Here is a 24,419-nt window from a genome sequence, read left to right as displayed (position 1 = left end):
GAGCTAACAAAGTTGCCAAAGAGCACAAACAACTTGACAGTGTGGGTTTGTGTGCTTCGGTGTGCGTGTGTGTGTATGTGTAGCTACGTGTGTTAGTGTTATGTGAGTAGGGGGAGTGTGGGCAGGAGCTTTAATTACGGCCTTGCATGCAAGGACAGCTTTTACTGTGGACACATTTTCAATGCATTTCCCTTACTGATTACATCGTCGCTGTTAAAGGAGGAAGAGGTTTAATAGATAAACGATTTTTTAGTGAAGCGACAGTAATTTGTGGAAAAACTTTTGGGTTTTTGAAAAAAATGCGGAGAATTCATGAATGCAGTTCCCCTTTTTTTAAATAAATACATATTACGCCCTAAATATTATATAATAATCGAACAAAAACATGTTCCATAGTATGGGGCAAAGGCAAAAGCAGCGCAGCCGCAGCTGCAATTGTATATGTTAAGAACATATAACCTTTCAAAGTAAATATACGTACAGATTAAAATATATACGGTTTTTTCCGTCTTTTGAAATATTGGAAGATTTAGAAAAATATTTGATCGGAATTTCGCGGATGAAGTGACGGCCTGATTTATAAGTAGTATACAGTTTTCCTTATAATGGAAAATTAAATAACACATGTGTGCGGCATGTGGCATGGAAGTGTATCAATAGAAAAACTTGATGTCCGATCGATTGCTGCTATAAAAGCTACTCAAAAATTATGGGTCGAAAAGATATCACAGATATAGATATATTGACACCGTAGTTCTATACGGTTGGATTTTACTCCTATGCTTGGATTGTATGTAAGCTTGTAAAGATAATTAGATTGATTCAATTTTTGTAGATTGCAAATTTATTGGATACACAAAGAGAATTGGCTTAATAAATAATTGGCTGTTCTGTAAATACAGGCTGTTTAATTGTCATGTTAATCATCTCAACATGCTTATTTTCATATGTACAATTTTATCGAATAGGAACACTCAAATAATACTTACCAAAGTAATCAATGAAGAGGATTTCTAAACAGTTTTAAACAATATGGGTAAATCATTTATAATTCGGCCTGGGAACTCGGTTTCCCGCTAGAAAAATATATATAAATAACTGTAAATTCATACTTTTGTTTAATTCATAAAAAAAAACTGAAATTTAATTTGGTATAAAAGCTGTTTTAATTCACTTTAAAATACGTTTCCTTTTGTGATTTAACTTAAAATTTCAATAATGATATACAAAATTTCATGATACATAAGAGACATGTTGAATGTTAAGTTTCCGATTCGGGATTGGAAGCTGAATGCTCCAGTTATATTTAGGCCAACAAGCGGGCGACGCCAAAGAACAGCAGGATAGCTCCAGCAATGGGGGCCAGGGAGGCGGAGCCGTTGCACTCATCCTTGGTGCACACTTCGCAGCTGAGCTGCTTGACGAAGGGCATGGAGGGATCCGACTGACAGCCAGTCTGGGTATTGGATACGTCGCCAAAGTAGCAGCTGCGCACGACCTGCGGATGGCCGGGCACTGAAACGGCGGCGAAATTCGTATTGTTAATTAGTTGAATGCAATATTTGAAGAAATTCTCATTGTCAGGTAATTGCTAATTTTGGATGCACTGCGTCGTCATTTGTTGCATATTTTTCATATGGAAGCTAACAACTGCTAATCAGAGGCGTTGACATTGCCAGGTTGAGGGGCCCTGTGAGTTTTGCGGCTTTGTTGCTGATTGTTTTCAAGGTCTGTCATTGTTTTAACGTCGATTAACTGTTATTCGAATTCTATTCACATTTTGTTCTGGTAGCTTTCCACAGGCAGAACTAATTTTCTTAATTGGCAAATCTGCCTACATAATGCGCAGTTTCCATAAAACTCTAATGACTGTAAACCTAATCATATACTATACTATAAAAAAAAGGTACATTCAAAATAGCTGTGACTAATTCGTGGATGACAACCTGACAGCCAGCTTGATTGCCGCTGAAGCACGCTCAGCTCAAATTTTGATTGATGCTTTGCAGTTTTCTATACTCTTCTTAAATGTTTAGCTTATCAACAGCTACAGTTCAATACGAAAGTAAATTTCATATAAATTATTTACTTAAAGTTAGTATTCGATACGACATCAAGGCTGGCTAAAAACCGAAATATTTAAAAGTTTTACATTTGTGTACACTCTAGCTGTTGAAATCTACATTGGGCTTTGTTCTTTTGGGTACGAGTGAGTCGTCCAGAGAAAATGTTCTAAATATACAAAAGTTGTAGAGTTTCTAAGCTATGACACTGATATATATTGTGAATAAACTATTTACAGTATGGATCTTTGTTTATTGACTTCAGGTATTCAGCTTTGTTCTAACAAAACAAGCAGAAAAAATCGCAAAAATAAAAAAAATTGCCCATTTATAAAAATAATGCTGATGTCATTTTAAGCAATACTTCCTTGCCTTGAACAAAATGAATATATATGCACGCTCGAAGAACATTTGGGCTAATGATTCAACTTATACATCTACGATGACTCCAATTACACAATTGTATATAAGAAAATTAAATTTCTAATTAAAATCCATTTAATTTGGATCACCACTTAAAAGCTTCTGTTAACTACATCCATTCGATTTGTAATGAATAACAAAACTCAATATATGTTCTTTTCGCTGGAGATTGCAAAGAGCCCAGAGCTCGTCAAATAAAACCTAACAGCTTTGCATGCCAAGCACGAATGCGGTAATTGCTTTAAAGTGCAAAACAATAAGCTGAGCTCAACAGTTTAAATAGCACGATCCGTATATCTGTTCCCACATTTCAAAATAAAAATTGTTTTGACATACTAAATATATATATAAATATACAAATATGCATACTAATTAAGAGAAACTCAATGGGATGTTGTCTTATAAAACATTAGATCACTTTTATATAAATATGAAAAGAATAATTTTTTTAATGGTAAATTATGAGAAACTTGTGAAGCTCGTTTCTAAAAATACGAAAAATACGTTGTCTGAAATGCAATTAAAGTATTTTCTCATTGCGCATACGCCTAGTTGGTTAATTGTACGCACAAATGACGGACGCCGACGCCGATGCTGACGCCTACGCCCAGCTTGAGCAGCACGATTAAAACTAATCAAGCTAATTGAATGTACAACTTGACGCTTATGACATCATGTTATCAGCTACGGCGGAGTAACTAGTTAGGCAATTAGCAGAAAACTTACCGCCATCGATGGTCTTCTTCATGCAGCCGGTGGCATTGCGTACGGGTAAGAAGGTCTGCAGGAAACGCGGCGGGGCAATGCGGGCACAGTCCAAAAGTAGGCTGTCATCAGCCTCAAACTTCTCGCCACACTTGGGACTACTGACAGATTCGCACTGATAGCACTTGATGGCATAGCCTGAAAAGGGAATTGACTGTGTCGGGTGCTGCTTTACTTATCACGCAGACTGTGCATACCCGTGCAGGCCAGGGCGGCCAGAATGGCCACAGCCAGAACACGCCCCATTTTGGAAACCATTTTGTAGCAATCGAAATGAAATAAATTGGCTTTAAGGAAACGAACTGAGTTATATATGTTAGATCTGAACGGCGCGGCGACTGTTTTGCGTCTGATTTGAAACAATTTCAAAACTTAGCCAAACAGGCGCGCACTCATACGCAAACCGGCACTCATACTGCCACTCATTGTGTTACTCACGCTCATTCACATTTTCGAGTGAGTCTCGTTTCATTTGCGTGTTTTTCTCTGCGCTTCGGCTATTTTGTATTCAATTTTGAGTTTAGAATTTTTGGCTTGACACACAAACATCTAAGCATATGACCGCAATTTTGTTTATGTATGTATGTATGTATGCACGATATATAAGTATATTACGATTTAGAGAACTTGTTTTGGGTGATGTCAGACGTATTCGGTCTTATTTATTTACTTTTTCTCTTGGACACGATAAAAAGGCAAACGCACACGCAATGTCATTGCTTTTTTATTTTCTATTTTGTGAGCATAAGTATTATATAAGTCTGATTTATGTCATGTTGCCTATGCTTCATTATGCGGCATCTCATTTGTATGCGACCCATTCAGCATTTCACGCCCATAGTACAAACGGGTTTTGTTTTCATTTTCTAAACTTTTATTGAGGGCATTATCACTATGCTATGAAATGTGTAACTCAATGGAGCGAGAGCATCACCTAACCCAATCTATCGATACAAATATATAAATTCTTAACATAATTACAAGCTAACTTGATTAAACTGAAGGCAATTGAATAAAGTCCTCAACTGAAAATTAAGTTTTCTATTTAAGTTGTAATTGATTAAGTTTTTATTTATTTTTTTTTTTTTTAATTTATATAATAATAATGATGCAGTCCTTGGCTTGAATATAGCTGGTAGCTTGGTAGAGTTTTATCCGGCTGGGAATGTGATATATATGTTATATATTGTATAGAGAATCTCATTTTTTCCTATAAGGGTATTTTAACTTCGGCGCTCAGTATTTAGTATTTGTTGCGGATGTATTACTGGTGCTTTTATTTCATACTGCGTAGTTAACTGGAGAAAACTGACTACAAACAACTAGTTGGATTCAGGAGGATTCGCATCGCATCAGCATTAATCTTGGCAAACATTCAAATTCAAACACTTGGAGGGCGTAAACATAGTTTATCGAAACATCTGTTTGTTGTAAACTAGGTTGGCAAGCCTCACGTGAAATTGTCGCAGCTGATAAAAAATGTCTGTTGTTGATCTAGGCGAGGCAAAGAAAATGTTCCAAGCCTCAGCTAAATAACCTGTATAAATAAAAAACAGGCGATTATTCATAGCTCTTGGCAACTCAACATAACTTAAGAAAGAAAAACAAATTAATTGTCATCTTTCTTTCTGTATAGCTGAACATAAATGAAGTTCTCAATGAAATGCTTTAAAAAATTTACTTTGAATTCCAGATATAATATATTGTTGATCAGGCCCAATCGGCGACAGCCTATAGTTTACTTATTATAAGAAAGCTTCGTTAGATGGTTAAGACACAAATCTGTTTATGCGAGATATAGCGTGACTGCAAATATATCTAGTAAACTATCAGCTCATATTGAGCATATATATAGTATATATAGTATGTTTATTATATTATATTAGATATACTTATTAAAGTTTATGCAGATGCTCAAATGTCAATCTTTAAAACGTGAATAACATATTTTAGGTAAGACAATTTTTTTATTTTTTTAAGACAATGTAATGAAACTTTCTCGTTTTGTTTAAAAGAAAAACACATGACATGATGATTTTAGCAATCAATTCTAAAATAATTATGAATCTTAAAGAAAAACGAAACGTTTGACATACAAATTTAAGTGATACTTTGTTTTATTTATATTAAATTTTATACAAGTGGTGATAAGTTTGTTTATATTTTTGCATCTCATTATGTTGCTTTATTTAGTGAAAGCGACAGAAAAATATTAATGCAGCTTTATATTAAATATTTTGAATTCTCTCACTCAATTAATCTCCTATGCCGTTTAAAATTAAATCTCAATTTAATTGATTGGTATATATTTTAATATATGTGCCTATTTCAGAACTTACCGCTCTTGACTTCAGTCGTCATGCAGCCGGTTGGTTGGCACATATAAAAAGACATATATATATATATATTTGCACTCAGTTAACGAAGACTCACCCTCCTCAATCTTCAGGGCGCATTTGGGTGTAGTAACCGAATCGCATTCGTAGCACTTGATGCCATAGCTTTAAATTATCACAAAAGTTTACTAGTTACAACAGGATTTTCTCAATATCGTTTCGGGCAACATAAAGTCTTAAAATACACACCCGAACAGGCCAGATTTATCATAACCGTCACGGCCAAACTGCATTTCACGGCAGAAACTATTTTCTTGATATAATTTGATTTGATATTTATACCGGAGCTACTCTGCAACTATCAATCTCTTCTGAAAAGTTCTGCTGTACATTGAACAAGCTTCTCATTCTGTTCAGCATTATCAGTAAGTTATGTAGTGTGTGTAGGGATCATCATTGATTCGGAATTATAAATACGTATCATAATCTCAAGCTAACTTCATTAAATTAAATATTATAGAATATAGCTGTTGTCTATTAATGATTATAAAGAAAATTGTTATTTATTGAGGAAGCAAATGATTAAGTTTTATTGAACTGCTGGCAGTTATTTTCCGGCCTTGCCCGTTGCAAGTTTAATGCTGAACATTTAAGATATACCTTTTTTAGACAGTTCCCATAGGGACTGATATAATTTAGGATTTATTAGTTTCACTTTGATCCACATGTATATGCAAAAGCTTAGATTCATTCTATCGGACTAAATCGGTCATAAAGAAGATATTTTCATCAAGCTCAGCATTCATGAGATGTCGATTCTCACATATCTGAAGAGGGGGTACAAGGGTATTAAATCTTTGGCGTGCCAAATATATTGTTATTTTCTCGTTTCCTGCTAAAAGAAAAGTCTTGCAATAATTATTCTCTATTTGTCTATTGTAATCACTTTATTAGTTTGTTTGTGTATTAACGAAATTTGTATTTTCACTTAGGATCCTCAGAATTTCTTTAAGTGCTTTTTCCCAAGCAGCTGCTGCATTTGGTCTTGATTACTTACATGATTTTCTACGCTTCCTCAATTGGTTAATTTTTTCAAATTATTCCAAATGAGCTTGGGTCAATTGAGAGGCAGCAGCTGCGGGGAGGAAGTTGTCTCAACTCGCACGAGTTTCGGTTGCAGTTTATTGACATTTTCGATGCGCTGCGCATTGTAAATCGCGCTTAATACTTTTTCAAACTTGACTACGACTCGGCCTGCACATTGAAATTTAACTCAATTAAACATAATTAATAATGCAGACTCACACACGCACGTACACACATTTACATACCCAGACCCGCAGCCGCACCCCCACGCATATGAGGGCGTTCGGGTTGGGGAGTTCAACGAATCGCATGACCTTTTCTCAGTTTAATTGTTTCATTTTCGGGCCACTTACGAACACTTGTTTTATTGTTGCTCAGACTCATTTGAATTTCCAGGTGTTGAGCTTGGGCGTTATTTTTTATGGAACATGCAATTGTAAGTGAATCATCGATCTTATGAACTCAGTTATTACACATGCCCACATATCGTTACATTCATTAACCAAACAAAAATTGCAAAAGCCCAGCTTGTTTTCCTTGGCGTCCAGTAGGTTATACAAATATCTTCGAAATATTCATATGATAAGTTTAGTTCTGACGCATCTTGCGAATATGAAAAATTATTAAAATTATAACTTATAATAATACGAAAGATAAAGAAGGGAAGAACGGACAGACAGAATAAATATCTTATATTTTAATATATACACAATTTTAAAAAGCAGTTCTCTCCTACTAAATATGAAGATGTAGATGCTCAAATGCCACTCCACATTTAAGATGAAACAAAGTAATTTATGAAAGTTTCATTAACAAGCCTTTAGGCCATCAAAAGTACTTTTCTAAACTCTTAAATATTGAGAAGGTTTCTGTTTTCGTTTTAATACATGCATACATGCTTCTTTCATTTGGAGATTGCTCTTAATGTTATAAATTAATATTTTTATATTTTATTTTGCTACTAAAAAGTTCAAGAAAACGTTCAACATAATTGATTAAGTGATACATAAATATTTTATTGCTTGCAATTGCAAATGGGATAGGCACAAATTTAAACGAGATTATTTTACAACTATGGGGCAAACTCAAAATTGCAGTTGATACAGAAAAATACTTAAATACAACCAAAAATTAAGAACTAAAGCCAAATACTAGAGATCTAGGCCAACAAGCGAGCCACGCCGAAGAACAGCAGAATACCTCCAGCAATGGGGGCCAGGGAGGCGGAGCCGTTGCACTCATCCTTGGTGCACACATCACAGCCCAACTGCTTGACGAAGGGCAACGAGGGATCCGACTGACAGCCAGTCTGGATGTTGGATACGTCGCCAAAGTAACAGCTACGCACGATCTGCGGGTGGCCGACAACTAAAAGTGACAATGAATATAAGAAGTGTGAGAAATAACTTTTACGTTTTTTTTTAAACATAAAAAATAATAATAATAAAAAGTTGTGAGTTTACAATGAATGCATTGTTTTCCGGCTGCTCGTAACAAAGCAAGCTGTTTGTAAAATTTTCTTCTATATGAACATATACTACTCTCTGCCGCGTTTTTCAGTCAACAATGACTTGAGTCAACAGATTTGTTGTTTGCGTTTGGGCCCTTTGTGCTGGTCTGTACATTTTTGCGGTTGAGTTGGTTAACGATAAGCTTTGACGATCTCAGCAATGCCGCTTGTTATGGAAATCAATTCTAAAACATATATGAATCTTAAAGAAAAACAAACCGTTCGTCATAAAATGTAAGAAAATCGTTTGTTATTTATATTAACTTTTATCCCAGTTAGAAGAACATATTCATTTTTTTAATAAAAAGGGAGCAAACGATATATTAAAACCTATGTCAATATGTTCTTATATTACAAAAAAGCAACAGAAAAATAATTGCTTATATTTGTCTCTATATCTAATACTGACTTTTATTTACAATATCAAATATGAGATATAGAATTTCTCTTTCGATAAAAAAAAACCGGAAACTAAGTTTGACATGTCTGAAATTCAACTCTTTTCTTAAAGAATTCTTAAGGTCTTATTCAAAAGAGGGATAACGAATAAATATGTTAATTTGCTTCGTTCAGAAAAATAAACAAAGGTTTATGTTAATTTCATTGATATGTAAATTTTATAAGTTTTCTCTTTTAAAGTAAATAAGAAACACGAAAAATTACTCCAAGAAAATATGGAAAATAGAAAAATCTTGTCGAGCTCAATTCAGCTGAAATGAAATATTACAATATTGTTTTTTAATATCCAAATTTCACGCTCATTTCCAACAACAATCACGTCATAATTATTTCTACACGCTCTCTGACACTAATCTCAAAATTATACGAAATTACACGAAACCAGAAAACGCGACAATGGCCAGAAATACGCACCCAAATCCAACAACAGCGCAAAACACAGCCCGAACAAAACACGACAACCAAAAAAAAAAAAAAACTATTCATGTACATAAAATGACATCATAATCGTCGTAGCATAATACGAGTCGCATTGCTCGCATGGGAGCTGCCTCATCCATTAGAGGCAGATTGGCGAATCTGTGAATATGTCAAAACTTACCACTCTCGAGCGTCTTCTTCATGCAGCCGGTTGCGTTGCGCAGTGGGAAGAAGTTCTGCAGATAGCGCGGTGGACCGATTCGGGCACAATCCATTAACAGAGTTTCATCCTCCTCGAACTTGAGGCCGCATTTGGGTGTTGTCAGCGACTCGCATTGGTAGCACTTGATGGCATAGGCTGGAAGTTAGCATCAGAGTTTATTAGTTCAAACAGGTTTTTCCTTCTCGAATGCGTTTCCGAAATCTTAAAATCATAAAATACACACCCGAACAGGCCAGACTAATCATAACGGCCACGGTCAAACTGCATTTCACGTTGGACACCATTTTACTCGATATAACTTGATTTGATATTTTTACCGGAGCTTCTCTACAGTTCTCAACCTATGCTGACAATGTCTGTTGCACGTCTGACTAGCTCACGATTCTGTTGCCCCGTTCAGACGTCTGGCCAAGCCATCAGCCTCACTCGCAATCACCATCCCTCATATTCATATCACTCAGTTCTCTAAGCGCAACAGCGACTGCGCTGCTCACTCTGAGAGTTGAGACTTGAGTGGAAAATAGTGTGAGGGCACAATAATATGTCGAGCCGGTTTTCACACATTTGTTTTGCTTTTCTTCTATGTTTTGAATCAGTTTTATAAAAACAACTATTAGCATTATAATTTTATTTTATATGTTGATTATCTTATGCATAGTTTTTTGAGCGTAACGGCGACTGCGCTTTGCACTTTAAGCTGTGTTTTGAGTGAAAAATATCTAATGTGTCATTTTTATAAACAAGCCGAAAATAAGTGTTACAAAATATTATTTTGAGTAATTCTGGAACCGGTTCTGCAGCACTTGTTTAACTGTTGGTATGTGTTTTAAAATTACAAATTCATAGTCAAGTTTTTCAATAGATTGCTTGTGCACTGAGAGAAAAACTTAAACAAAAAATAATTAATAAATACATTTCATATCTTTTAATTTATGCAAACTTATTAAATGGATTAAAAAAAAAAGAAAAAAAAAACAAGTATACATATATTAGTGAACTTCTCAGCCACACTAAATCCACTTGAGTACCATGGAAATACTCACAGTATTCCAACCATTTTTCTTAACTTTTTATATCATTAGCTTTGCAGCTGTGCACTCAGAGATGTGAAACTGTTGTTAAGAAAAATGACTGATCATTTAAATCGCATGTTCGACTATCAAAGTAGCTATTGTACTTATGTTAAGCAGCTGCTATTATGATTGTCTGTAAAATGAATCATTTTAATTCTTGACTCGTTAGCATACAGTTGTCAATTTATTTGTTTTCCATTTTCTGAAAGAGGCATTAACAGACAAATGATCTTTTTATACCCTGAAACTATTTAAAATGGTTAAAAAGGGTATAATACTTAGTATTGTGCTTACGATAAGTATATCTTCTTGGTCAGAATCAATTTTCGAGTCGATCTGGAAATGTCGGTCCTTTCTTAGAATCTACAATTGCTAGAGATAACTTACCAAATTGCCAAGCAATTGACGAAATTTATATTGAAATTAAGCTATTTGTGAAATTCACTTATTTGATTGGAACTTCTGGAATTGTATACACAAATCAAGGATGTATTATATGTTATTTAATGCGTTTGAAGTTATAGAGTATCCCCTAGTCATTCAATCCCCTAGAGAGACTATTTGTTTATTTGCAACAGTTGAAATAGTCGGTAAAACACTCAACAATTTTTTAATGCGTCCCAAAAGTATGCAGCATTATTTTTTCAACAACATTTTTCATTAATGTTCCCTTATTACGCACGGTCCGGAGCTAATAGGGCACAATCTGTTTTGGAAATGTTTCGCCAGTATAAATTTACACAGATTTAATTAGATTTAAGCAGCGGGACAGAGCCATAGGCGCAGTGGGTAGCAATGGCCTCATAGCTTCAGAGCCGGAGGACACAAAATGTGGCAAAGCCGCAGGATAAAACTGAAATGATGTCAGCAAAGAACTCATAGAATATTCACTTATCGTCTAATTGGATTAGCCTTGCTCTTAGTGGATTTACCAATCAGTGCATTGATATCGGATATGCGTCTTGGATTAAAGCCGATTCCCGTTCTCTTTCCGATATGTATTGTATGTTTACATTTTGAGTTTGATTGGTCGGTTCGGGTCTTCTTATAGTGGGCGGAATGCGAATAAACAATATAAATATATAAATTTTTTTATGGGTTGCAAGTTGCTCAGGATGTAATAGTCGATAATATACAAATGCTCTTCTTGTATAAAAACGCAAAAGAGGGAATTAGTTTAAATATCAACTTACAAAATCGAAAAAATAATAAATATTTTGCTTTTGATTAAAAAATATGTCTGATCTTCGATATCTGACAATATTTTGTTGATAAGTCGAAGCTCTTAACACATGAGCGCATTTTTTTAATGAATCAGCAGTTCAAACCGCGGGGCACTATTTGCCATTTGCATAGATTTAATAAGATAATGTCAACGCAGATTTATAGACACCGATGGCAGGTGTCAAACAAGCTGCGATTCAGAACAGCGATTAAAAGGGCACAGAAACGACAGGCAGGACGACGGATATGCGTGAAATAAGGTCGAAGTGAGTCACTTGTAAGTTATGTAGGTTGCCTAATTGGATTAGCAGTGGTTTCGATTAAGTGAGGTAAGCTGCATTACATTTTTGAGCAACAGTAGGTCCCAAGATAGTCAATGGGATGGCAAGCTTAGGCAGATTAGTGGACGAGTAAAACAGGAATATGCGATGCATTAACAGATAGTGTTTGCTCCCGTAACAAAGCAGTCTTTGTAATCAAAAGAGCCAAGGATCAACTTTAAATACGTGACCAGCTCTTAACTGGATTTTTATATGGATAGGAATTACTCTGACATAAAAAGAGGCATGATTAGCAAAAAATTAGGTCAACTTTAATGTAAATGTAGTTCTAACAATGACAGGAGCCTATTATCCTGTCTGCGGTTGTGATTCAATGGATATCTGAAAGGAGCCAAAAGGGGATGAATAGGTAAGGGAAGTTAAACTCCTGCCTGTTATGCCTGTTCCATATACCTACGATAACGGCTGACTGATTTATTTAAAAGGCATCCATATCATATATTTATGAACGATATTATTTTAAAAATCTGGCGGATAAAATTGCAACTTTGCACAGCACAGCATTTCGAGCCTGGCCATCTATAAGGACTCTGCCAATAGTAAGATTTCCCATAATAAATAAAACATCTAATTACTTTCACATAGATCATAAACTTTATTTGGGTTGTGTTTTTTTCGGCTTATATAACTGTGATAAATACATTTGAGAATGCATGCGGTGTTTGACTTGTACATTTAAAATATTGTTTCATAGTTTTATTATTATTATTTATGGGTATATCTATTATAGAGCGTGGCTTGTTGTGGTTGTAGTTAATACTCCTATTAAGCTAAGCTAGTACTAATTTGTTTATCCATTTATTGTTTTATTTAAAATTATTAAGGCAAATTATGAATTAGAAAATATCTCTATAAATAATAAATTAGAATACAGGCTTAACATAAAAGGACTTCAAAGGAATAATACATCTAAAACTAAACTAAGAAAATTATTAAAGTTAATCAGCAAATGCCTTAGCATTTGGGGCTAAACAAAATATCACGTTCCAACTAAAATAGAGATACGATTGAAGCGACTGCCGCTCAGTTGGCCAACTGATTTCCCAAGGCCAGAGCGGGCAGCAAAATGGTGGCCAAGAGGGCGGCGAGGCGCGTGGAGCCATTGCAGCGATCTGTGAGGCAATCCTCACAGAATATTCGACGCACATTCTTCTCCGGAGTGGTCACGTTGCACAGCTCCACGGGATCCGACTTGTTGGTGTAGTAGCAGAAGCGTTTGGTTATAATCTTGCCGTTATCTAAAGTAAAACAATTTGTAAGTAGGGGCTCTGGTAGTCGGCTTGATCTACTTACACTCCTCCACAGTCTTGCGGCAAACGGGACGCTCGTGATCCGAGTTGATGCTGCTGTTGCAGCTGCGCAGCAGATTTATGTTGCGCTCCTTGATAAGATCCGTGGGTATGTTATCCTCCTGAAAGGTCACATCGCAAAAGTCTTCCGCTCCAATGGTGTCCGAGCTGCAGTGCCAGCATTGCAAATGTTGATGTTCATGTGCTGTAAAGATAGCCAAATAAAAGATTCGATTAGTTTGTTTACTACACGACCTTTACGCCCTGGCCTCAATTTGGCTTGGACTCTTATGGCTGGCGTAAAACTATTCTTACATTTTGCCCAATGGGCAAAATGTTCTTGAATAAGAACAAACCCGTATTGTGTATTCGGGGCTTGTAGCTGTTGACATCATCAGTCTTTGTGCCAAAAACAAACCAGACTAACTTTATGTGTCGCCACCCCCAAATTCTGGTCCAACCCTCGTTGAATATCCGTTTGGCAGCCGCAGCAGCAGACTGTGAATTGTGCGTAGCGAGTCAAAGCGGCGCCTTCATTGAATTTTTATTACGTATACGCAACTAAATGCCATTTGAGAGCAACTGAAATTTATTATTGCACCCGCAATATAAACGACTCTTTTTGTGGCTGAGAGAGAGCCAAGATTTTTATGAGATTTTTGTTGGTCCGTTAAGCATTAAAAACTGTTCACTCGCAAAATTTGTTATCAAGCTTGTAATTGTAGAGCTTGACCAAAGACGTGCTTAGAGTATACTATAGCATGATGAGTCAGAGGTGTGAAAGTATAGAGTATATTGTCCTCCATTATATATAATATATTACCATAATAATATTTCAAACATGCTCTGAAGTAATTAAAAAAACATTCAGTTCTATGTTTTGTACAAAATATTGATTAAAAAAAAGTGTGTTTGATATTTAAAAAAAACAAATATCTACCTATCTATACGAATTTAGTTTATAGAATAACAAAAAAGTAAATTAAATAATTTTGTGATTTTTTTTAAAAAGCAAAGTCATTTTATTTACTTAATAAATAGATAAAACTATTACAAATATATTATTGTTAAGAACTCATTCAACTTTTTCTTTGAGTGTAAGTTTTCATGAGAAGTACTCAATAGCTTTGCGTCTTTCTCTCATAACTCTCTCATCACTTTTTTTGCACTCGTTGATTGATTTTCCTATCGCACTGTGATTATTTTTTGTTGTTTTATCAAGCGCTTTGTTTATTTATGTTTTCTATATCATTTGTTTTTAAATTAAATTCAAATTTTGGTAAACACCGACAGAGGAAGCATTGGCACAGCACAAGAAGAGTGAGCGTATTTTTGGAAGTGATTCGCATAAAATTAATATTTAATTAGATTGTTTGCCGTCGGGGGAAGGGCATGGAAAATGACTTGCCCTGGAACCACCTGCTGGTCAAAACAAACATGCAAATCCATTTTTCTCCACTTAGATATGCGTGATAAGCTGTTGGCTCTGACAGACCCGAAGATCAAAATGGTTCGTTTGGCTTTGAGTGCCTTCAAGGTTTTTGCATGTCCACAACGCAGCTGACCTGAAGGTGGCCTGTTTGTTGGTGCAAAACTTTCCTTACTTGTTAGATTATTTTCTTTTTTAAAAGTCAACTTGCCGTAAATCTAAATCAAGCATGCAATGTTGTCGTTGCTGTTGTTGTCAGTTGTCCGCCAATGTTCGGACCTTGACACGCGTCATGGTAGCTACCGGACCCAGTTCTTGAGCTGGGTGTCAAATATTGACGCCGACAAAATTTGCATTTAATTTTGAAAATGTGAGTGTATTAAATTACATTATTATGAATTTGCTGGCACCTTAAACGTCAGTCGACCGAGTCCTTCAGCTGTCAGCGCCCAAGACAACATTGCCGCGTGCTGTATTGTAATTATTAGTTGTTGTTCTTATTGTTATTTTTGCTGTTTTTGTTGTTATTATTGTTCATTTATGCAGCCCCTAACGCCCACGTTCAAGTCAACGTCTGCATTTTAAAACCTTGTCGGTTCTAGTTCTCAGGGTTCCTGTAAGCTGACGTGCGATTGCGGGTAATTTGCCATCGCCCTAGCCGAAGAAGTCTCTAGATGGACTAACTAGCGCCGTTTTTATACTCAACGTAATTGATTGTTTGTACGGTATATATCGGGGCCAACTCAAGGTCGCGTGTTAGCTACTTTCTTATCGAGCTCACGCACAGGCTGTTATTTAAGCAGTGCCTATACCCTGTCTCCAGCGAAATGATTAGTAAAAGCGTATCAAGAAGTTATTTTTGAAGAATGAAACAGGGTGGCAAAAAGAACAAATTTGGAATCGTACATGTATTTTGATTTAAAATTGATATACCTCCTAAACGCGTGCAACTTTAAGTCCAGCTAGTTTTACCCATTTTATCCCTAAAATATTAGTCAACAGTTATCGCAGTCTTTGCAAAATCGCTAAACTACGTATCTATTAATTTTTTATGCGAGTACAAATTATAACTTACGAATATTTACCTTTTAGATATACAACCCATTTATCACCAGCTAGGAATGATTGGAACCTTTGCAACCTTTTTTTTTATCAAAGTAATAGGAAAATATAAGCGCATTTAGAAACATTTTTAGTTCTATATATACCCAAATATATGATTAATTCTATATATACTTAATATACATATTTTTTTCTATAGATATTCTTTAAATTCTAATTCAATATAGACTTATCAATAACTCGTTTAAACTACAGTGAAATCGTTTGAAGGATCTACATCGTGAACGTGTTATAGGGTATTTTCGTCTTGGCAAATCTATTTGTTTGATCAGAACCATTGAAAGTGGAAGCCTTGCAATTGAAGTCAACCGGAAGTTGCTTTCTCTCTATATGCAAATGTTGTATCTCGTTTGTGGGCTTTTGCAACCCCTAACTTAAAAATTGCAACAATATACAGCAAAAGGCTTTCGCACATCGGCACTTAGCTCGCACCACCGAAAAATAAGTAAATAGACTGTCAAGCATAATGAAAAACAACAAGAAAAGTGTATTCATGGCAAAATTTGATACGCATCGGAAGTTTGTTGTCGCTTGCAATTAAGTGAACCCCCCGAGGACATGTTCGCTGATGAGGGGGGTTAGTTGATGGCGGGAGGCGGTCTTGTGTCCTGTGAAGCGTGCTCAATCTGCGCATCCTGTTTGTCAGCTCATTTTGAACGAAAACAAGCCGAGCAACGCCTGTCTCATTATCAGTTATCTACAAATTACGCAATTCATGCCAAGCAATTCGAACCAAACTTGAACCCCCACCACACACAGATACATACAGATACAGACACACGCACACACACACAGTCGAGGTCTGTGACATAGTTTCCACGCATCCAGCTAGGTGGGGGTAGAAATCTGTGCTGGATACGCGAGTACAGTTGAGATGAGTTTTGTCTAGGCCGGCGCTGCTGGAAACTGGAGCAGACGCCGTTCTGGCGCCAGTTTGACATGCGCAGTGCTCCGAGCAGATGCGTAGTGGGGTCCTGATTGAATGTAAGCCAATTAGATAATTGCAGGAACCCCATAGACACAGCAGCCCATGTCATACGATTGGGCAAGCAACAAGGACTAATTCCATATTCAATCTGACGCAATTAAGAGTAATTATATTCAGAAGTTCACTTCAGCAGTCAATTAATGCATATTAAGAGCAAATTGAATTAAGTTGCATTACTGCATTAATCAATGATTTTTATGGCCAAATGCAAATGCATTCTACGCTGTGTATGTGTTCGTGTGTGTATGTGTGTCTGTAAAACAAAGCAAATAGCTTGCAAATATTTAAGATAAATAAACAACAAGCAATTCCAAAATACACAAATGCATTCAGATTTCCTTCCCATGCCAATCATTGAACAGTGTGAAAATCACAAAAATGCCGCCAAATTACGACACATACAAATATATTTACATATATTTCTTATGAAAATATATATGTGTGTATGTATATCTGTAGGAAAAGTGCGCTAATTTTCTGTACATTGACCCACAAACTGTTTGCGTGTTGGCAAAAGAATGTAAAAAATCAGCTGTAAATTAGCCAAGCCCTTCAAAAAGCAAGACTTGAACTGCGATTTTGGGCAGTCATAAAAGGATAATAAATTATAATGGTTTTTTAAATTCCACAAAAATAATATATGTTTTTCAAAAGCAAGTTACGGAATGCAAAGTAGGTTATCAATTATGTATAGAAGTTTTCTCTGTTATCTTTGCAGGGGTTAGATCCCTAAGCTTCCTCTTATATAAATAAGTTATCTTTTCCCTCTCGATTTCTAAACTTCGTGCCCAGTTCGCATGCGTAATATGTCGGCTTGTGTCTAGGCATATCGCCATAAAAAAAATTCCAAAAAGCAATCGATCACTTTCTATTTGCTTAAGCCATTAAACAATCGTGAAAAATAAATTCTTTTAATTTCAATTCACTCACGAAGGCCATATCTGACAGTATATACCTCTCTACACCATATATTTATTCAATCAAATTTGGAATAATTCGATTTTCATTCCTTTTCGTCATATAATGCCAGAGATTTATTCTCCAGATTTTCTGTAATTAATAAACCTTAAAATTTGTGCACATGCGAGCAACTTGTACCACAAACAGCTCTTCAATCTATTTATGTATATATAAATATTCCAAAAAGCAATTTGTTTATGACATATAAAAGCCATAAAACAGAAATACATTTTGCGGTTATCATCAAGATATTCCCCTAAATGTTGTATACGCAGGTGTGAAAACATTTTTAACAGTTTTCCGCTGAGTTATGAACAACAATTGTTGAATTTTTAACTATATTACTGTATTGTAATAAAATTTCAATTTTCACATGTGTAAAATTTTTGAATTGAAATATTTACTAAATTCATGGACATGAAATATTGAATATAAGTAACGAAAGGGCTATCAAATCAAGTTTGTTTATGTCATATGGTAGACATGAGGAAAGAACAAATTCTTAAATATCGACAATAAATTAAACAAAATGTTCCATACTGAGTGAGGTGTTAAAAATTGTATTAAAACTTTTAGTTGATTTATGAAAATAAATTGTTTAGTCTCTTACAATATTCAGCTATGATTTTTATGGCTATTTTTAAGCATGGTATAACTTTTATAAACACCGCAAAAACAAGAGAAAATCGTAAAAATTTGCCGCAAAATAAAAAGAAACCAACGAATAAAAAATGTACGTAAACAAACTCAAAATCCAAGTGAAACGTTTCATTCATCCGAAATGATCGAAAAGCCAAACCTGAGACCATTCTCTAGAAGGCACATAATTTAGCAGCAACCTTGTTGCCCCAGATGTTATTACAAGTAAGCACAGGCCCAATTGGACTTCGCACAATATTAACATGAAATTTTTGTTTTAATGTGTTTATGAATGCACCCAAACGCGAACCACTTGCAACGCGTGACGATCGGAACGAGCGGAACTCACCTTTAATATTGTAGGCGCTGGCCAACAGGCAAAAGCCAGCAATTATGAATTTCATGGGTGCTGACATAGTTAGGAATAGTATTGGATTACTTGGCGCTGGAATGCTAAGGCTACAAATCTCTACAAGGCACGTAGACGGCTGGGCGACACAATGGCGCCGGCTTTCCGGTGAACAAGACGCAGGCGGGATATCAGATTCCTTGTGTGTGTGTATCCTTTGTGGGGCTTCTCAATGCCAGGAGCTCCCTTTGTTTGATTCGTAAGTACTTTAAACTGCGCGCGATGCAAACGGCTGCTCGTCCGAGTAACGACTGTGCGGCCCAGCGAGCCGCAGGCTATGCTGCCACATTGCCACACACTAGACGTCAACGTCGGCGGCAACGCTGACTGCGGCCGCGACGTTGCTCTGGCTGTGTCTCATGATGACGTTGCTTGGGGATGCCCCATGCTGCTGCCAATCGGCCAGCCTAACAAATAAGTTAGTTTTCCGCTTGCCGCAAAGAAAAGATTATTAAACGTCTTCAGTCAATAATTTAATGTTGTTAATGTTGTCTTAAAACAGCAATCAGATATAAGCAAATTTATAAATTGAAAATATAAATTAAAAATTAGTTAAGATTATGCGAAATGATATTAACTTGCTAAACATTTTTGCGTACAAAAATTAATTGGCAACTTTTAAACTTTGCGTATTAAATTAGCTGTTACATTTCCCGTTTTATGGTCATCCCATTGGTGGTGTGAAACTTGGCTAAGCCTGACACAAAAGCTCTTGGCTCTGCTTTCCGTTCACATTTCAAAATGTATACATAAACCAGTTTTTTGACTGCTTTGAAACTCATATTTTTATACCCTGAACCCATTATAAATGGGTATAAGGGTATATTGTATTTGTGCAAAATCCAAATGTATGTAACAGGCAGAAGGAAGCATCTCCGACCTCATAAATTATATATATTCTTGATCAGCATCAATAGCCGAGTCGATCTAGCCATGTCCGTCTGTCTGTCCACATTCATGCTCGTCTGCTTTTCATTTTAACATCATGGTTATTGCGACTTTTTTCTGTAATGCTATTTAAGTTCCCTTTTTTATCATAAGTGCTTAATTAAAAATTTGCCAAAATCGGGGTCGGCTCGAAAATCAAAACTTTTTCGATGATTTATTGCTTATTATCTCGGGTAATAGCTCCGCGCGGAGATATGACGTTCCAAAACGACATAACTCCGCGCGAAGATATGACCTTCCAAATCATCACGATTTTTTTCAAAATCGAGGTCGGTGCGAAAATCAAAACTTTTTCGATGATTTTTTTTTTTGATATCTCGGGTAAATAATGTCTGATTTCAAAAAATTACACCTTTTTGAATTTGTACGGATCCCTACTATAAATTGTCATTCATACATTTTAAATATCGATGGGCTAAAAAAAGTTGTTGACCAAAAACCCATTCGTTTGTAAAGTCAACTTATTTTGATGATTTTTTGTAATATCTCAGCCAAAAAATTGCCGATTTTGGAATTGTATACCATTTTATACTCGTAAGGATCAGTTCTAACGATTGGCATCAGAAATATGAATATCTAAATTTGGACCAAAATTGACGAAATGGCAAGGGGTTACATCACGTTTTTTGCCGAAACCGGGGTCGGCTCGAAAATCAAAACTTTTTCGATAATTTTTTTGGAATATCTCGGGTAATAGCTCCGCGCGGAGATATGACGTTCCAAAACGACATAACTCCGCGCGGAGATATGACGTTCCAAAACGACATAACTCCGCGCGGAGATATGACGTTCCAAAACGACATAACTCCGCGCAGAGATATGACGTTCCAAAACGACATAGCTCCGCGCAGAGATATGACGTTCCAAAACGACATAGCTCCGCGCGGACATATGACGTTCCAAAACGACATAACTCCGCGCGGAGATATGACGTTCCAAAACGACATAACTCCGCGCGGAGATATGACGTTCCAAAACGACATAGCTCCGCGCGGACATATGACGTTCCTAAACGACTTAACTCCGCGCGGAGATATGACGTTCCAAAACGACATAACTACCCGAGGAGATATGACGTTCCAAAACGACATAACTCCGCGCGGAGATATGACGTTCCAAAACGACATAACTACGCGAGGAGATATGACGTTCCAAAACGACATAACTCCACGAGGAGATATGACGTTCCAAAACGACATAACTCCACGCGGAGATATGACGTTCCAAAACGACATAACTACGCGAGGAGATATGACGTTCCAAAACGACATACTCCGCGCGGAGATATGACGTTCCAAAACGACATAACTCCGCGCGGAGATATGACGTTCCAAAACGACATAACTCCGCTTGGAGATATGACGTTCCAAAACGACATAACTTCGCGCGGAGATACGACGTTCGAAAACGACATAACTCCGCGCGGAGATATGACCTTCCATCACGATTTTTTCAAAATCGAGGTCGGTGCGAAAATCAAAACTTTTTCGATGATTTTTTTTTTTAATATCTCGGGTAAATAATGTCTGATTTCAAATTATTACACCTTTTTGAATTTGTACGGATCCCTACTATAAATCGTCATTCAAACATTTTAAATATCGATGGGCTAAAAAAAGTTGTTGACCAAAAACCCATTCGTTTGTAAAGTCAACTTATTTTGATGATTTTTTGTAATATCTCAGCCAAAAAACTGTCGATTTTGGAATTGTATACCATTTTATACTCGTAAGGATAAGTTCTAATGATTGGCATCAGAAATATGAACATCTAAATTTTGACCAAAATTGACCAAATGGCAAGGGGTTACATCACGTTTTTTGCCAAAACCAGGGTCGGCTCGAAAATCAAAACTTTTTCGATAATTTTTTTTTAATATCTCGGGTAATAGCTCCGCGCGGAGATATGACGTTCCGAAACGACATAACTCCCCGCGGAGATATGACGTTCCAAAACGACATAGCTCCACGAGGAGATATGACGTTCCAAAACGACATAACTCCACGCGGAGATATGACGTTCCAAAACGACATAACTACGCGAGGAGATATGACGTTCCAAAACGACATACTCCGCGCGGAGATATGACGTTCCAAAACGACATAACTCCGCGCGGAGATATGACGTTCCAAAACGACATAACTCCGCGCGGAGATATGACGTTCCAAAACGACATAACTCCGCGCGGAGATATGACCTTCCATCACGATTTTTTCAAAATCGAGGTCGGTGCGAAAATCAAAACTGTTTCGATTTTTTTTTTTTTTTTTAATATCTCGGGTAAATAATGTCTGATTTCAAAATATTACACCTTTTTGAATTTGTACGGATCCCTACTATAAATTGTCATTCAAACATTTTAAATATCGATGGCTAAAAAAAGTTGTTGACCAAAAACCCATTCGTTTGTAAAGTCAACTTATTTTGATGATTTTTTGTAATATCTCAGCCAAAAAGTTGCCGATTTTGGAATTGTATACCATTTTATGCTCGTAAGGATCAGTTCTAACGATTGGCATCAGAAATATGAATATCTAAATTTTGACCAAAATTGACCAAATGGCAAGGGGTTGTTACATCACGTTTTTTGCCAAAACCAGGGTCGGCTCGAAAATCAAAACTTTTTCGATAATTTTTTTTAATATCTCGGGTAATAGCTCCGCGCGGAGATATGACGTTCCGAAACGACATAACTCCGCGCGGAGATATGACGTTCCAAAACGACATAGCTCCGCGCGGACATATGACGTTCCAAACCGACATAACTCCACGCGGAGATATGACGTTCCAAAACGACATAACTACGCAAGGAGATATGACGTTCCAAAACGACATACTCCGCGCGGAGATATGACGTTCCAAAACGACATAACTACGCGAGGAGATATGACGTTCCAAAACGACATAGCTCCACGAGGAGATATGACGTTCCAAAACGACATAGCTCCACGAGGAGATATGACGTTCCAAAACGACATAACTCCACGAGGAGATATGACGTTCCAAAACGACATAGTTCCACGAGAAGATATGACGTTCCAAAACGACATAACTCCGCGCGGAGATATGACCTTCCATCACGATTTTTTCAAAATCGAGGTCGGCTCGAAAATCAAAACTTTTTCGATAATTTTTTTTTAATATCTCGGGTAATAGCTCCGCGCGGAGATATGACGTTCCGAAACGACATAACTCCGCGCGGAGATATGACGTTCCAAAACGACATAGCTCCGCGCGGACATATGACGTTCCAAAACGACATAACTCCGCGCGGAGATATGACGTTCCAAAACGACATAACTACGCGAGGAGATATGACGTTCCAAAACGACATAACTACGCGAGGAGATATGACGTTCCAAAACGACATAACTCCACGAGGAGATATGACGTTCCAAAACGACATAACTCCACGAGGAGATATGACGTTCCAAAACGACATAACTCCGCGCGGAGATATGACGTTCGAAAACGACATACTCCGCGCGGAGATATGACGTTCCAAAACGACATAACTACGCGAGGAGATATGACGTTCCAAAACGACATAGCTCCACGAGGAGATATGACGTTCCAAAACGACATAGCTCCACGAGGAGATATGACGTTCCAAAACGATATAGCTCCACGAGGAGATATGACGTTCCAAAACGACGTAGCTCCACGAGGAGATATGACGTTCCAAAACGACATAACTCCGCGCGGAGATATGACGTTCCAAAAAGACATAACTCTGCGCGGAGATATGACGTTCCAAAACGACATAACTCCTCGCGGAGATATGACGTTCCAAAACGACATAACTCCGCGCGGAGATATGACGTTCCAAAAAGACATAACTCTGCGCGGAGATATGACGTTCCAAAACGACATAACTCCGACGGAGATATGACGTTCCAAAACGACATAACTCCACGAGGAGATATGACGTTCCAAAACGACATAACTTCGCGCGGAGATACGACGTTCCAAAACGACATAACTCCGCGCGGAGATATGACCTTCCATCACGATTTTTTCAAAATCGAGGTCGGTGCGAAAATCAAAACTGTTTCGATGTTTTTTTTTTTTTTAATATCTCGGGTAAGTAATGTCTGATTTCAAAATATTACACCTTTTTGAATTTGTACGGATCCCTACTATAAATTGTCATTCAAACATTTTAAATATCGATGGCTAAAAAAAGTTGTTGACCAAAAACCCATTCGTTTGTAAAGTCAACTTATTTTGATGATTTTTTGTAATATCTCAGCCAAAAAATTGCCGATTTTGGAATTGTATACCATTTTATGCTCGTAAGGATCAGTTCTAACGATTGGCATCAGAAATATGAATATCTAAATTTTGACCAAAATTGACCAAATGGCAAGGGGTTGTTACATCACGTTTTTTGCCAAAACCGGGGTCGGCTCGAAAATCAAAACTTTTTCGATAATTTTTTTTTAATATCTCGGGTAATAGCTCCGCGCGGAGATATGACGTTCCGAAACGACATAACTCCGCGCGGAGATATGACGTTCCAAAACGACATAGCTCCGCGCGGACATATGACGTTCCAAAACGACATAGCTCCACGAGGAGATATGACGTTCCAAAACGACAAAACTCCGCGCGGAGATATGACGTTCCAAAACGACATACTCCGCGCGGAGATATGACGTTCCAAAACGACATAACTACGCGAGGAGATATGACGTTCCAAAACGACATAG

At 36.9% G+C, this 24,419-nt stretch overlaps 3 protein-coding genes across 3 annotated transcripts; all 3 read right to left on the bottom strand.

The window, feature by feature from the left end:
- Nucleotides 1–1,142: 1,142 nt before the first annotated feature.
- LOC6628812 (UPAR/Ly6 domain-containing protein bero) lies at nucleotides 1,143–3,608 on the bottom strand. Its single transcript, XM_002052026.4, has 3 exons — nucleotides 3,449–3,608; nucleotides 3,213–3,389; nucleotides 1,143–1,515 (listed from the first exon to the last, which is right to left on the bottom strand). The coding sequence occupies exons 1-3, from the start codon at nucleotides 3,507–3,509 to the stop codon at nucleotides 1,307–1,309; spliced, it is 447 nt and encodes a 148-aa protein (XP_002052062.1). The 5' UTR covers nucleotides 3,510–3,608; the 3' UTR covers nucleotides 1,143–1,306.
- A 4,060-nt stretch (nucleotides 3,609–7,668) lies between these two features.
- Nucleotides 7,669–9,670, bottom strand: LOC6628813 (UPAR/Ly6 domain-containing protein bero). Its single transcript, XM_002052027.4, has 3 exons — nucleotides 9,509–9,670; nucleotides 9,244–9,420; nucleotides 7,669–8,041 (listed from the first exon to the last, which is right to left on the bottom strand). Exons 1-3 carry the CDS (start codon nucleotides 9,567–9,569, stop codon nucleotides 7,833–7,835), a joined length of 447 nt encoding a protein of 148 aa, XP_002052063.2. The 5' UTR covers nucleotides 9,570–9,670; the 3' UTR covers nucleotides 7,669–7,832.
- A 2,833-nt stretch (nucleotides 9,671–12,503) lies between these two features.
- twit (target of wit) lies at nucleotides 12,504–19,015 on the bottom strand. The gene is made up of 3 exons (XM_002052028.4): nucleotides 18,700–19,015; nucleotides 13,217–13,417; nucleotides 12,504–13,161 (listed from the first exon to the last, which is right to left on the bottom strand). Exons 1-3 carry the CDS (start codon nucleotides 18,764–18,766, stop codon nucleotides 12,947–12,949), a joined length of 483 nt encoding a protein of 160 aa, XP_002052064.1. The 5' UTR covers nucleotides 18,767–19,015; the 3' UTR covers nucleotides 12,504–12,946.
- Between the last annotated feature and the right edge of the window lie 5,404 nt (nucleotides 19,016–24,419).

This window comes from Drosophila virilis, chromosome 4 (genome assembly GCF_030788295.1).
Source record: "Drosophila virilis strain 15010-1051.87 chromosome 4, Dvir_AGI_RSII-ME, whole genome shotgun sequence".
Classification (NCBI taxonomy): Eukaryota; Metazoa; Arthropoda; class Insecta; order Diptera; family Drosophilidae; genus Drosophila; species Drosophila virilis.
This window is presented reverse-complemented; position numbering and strand designations above follow the sequence as displayed.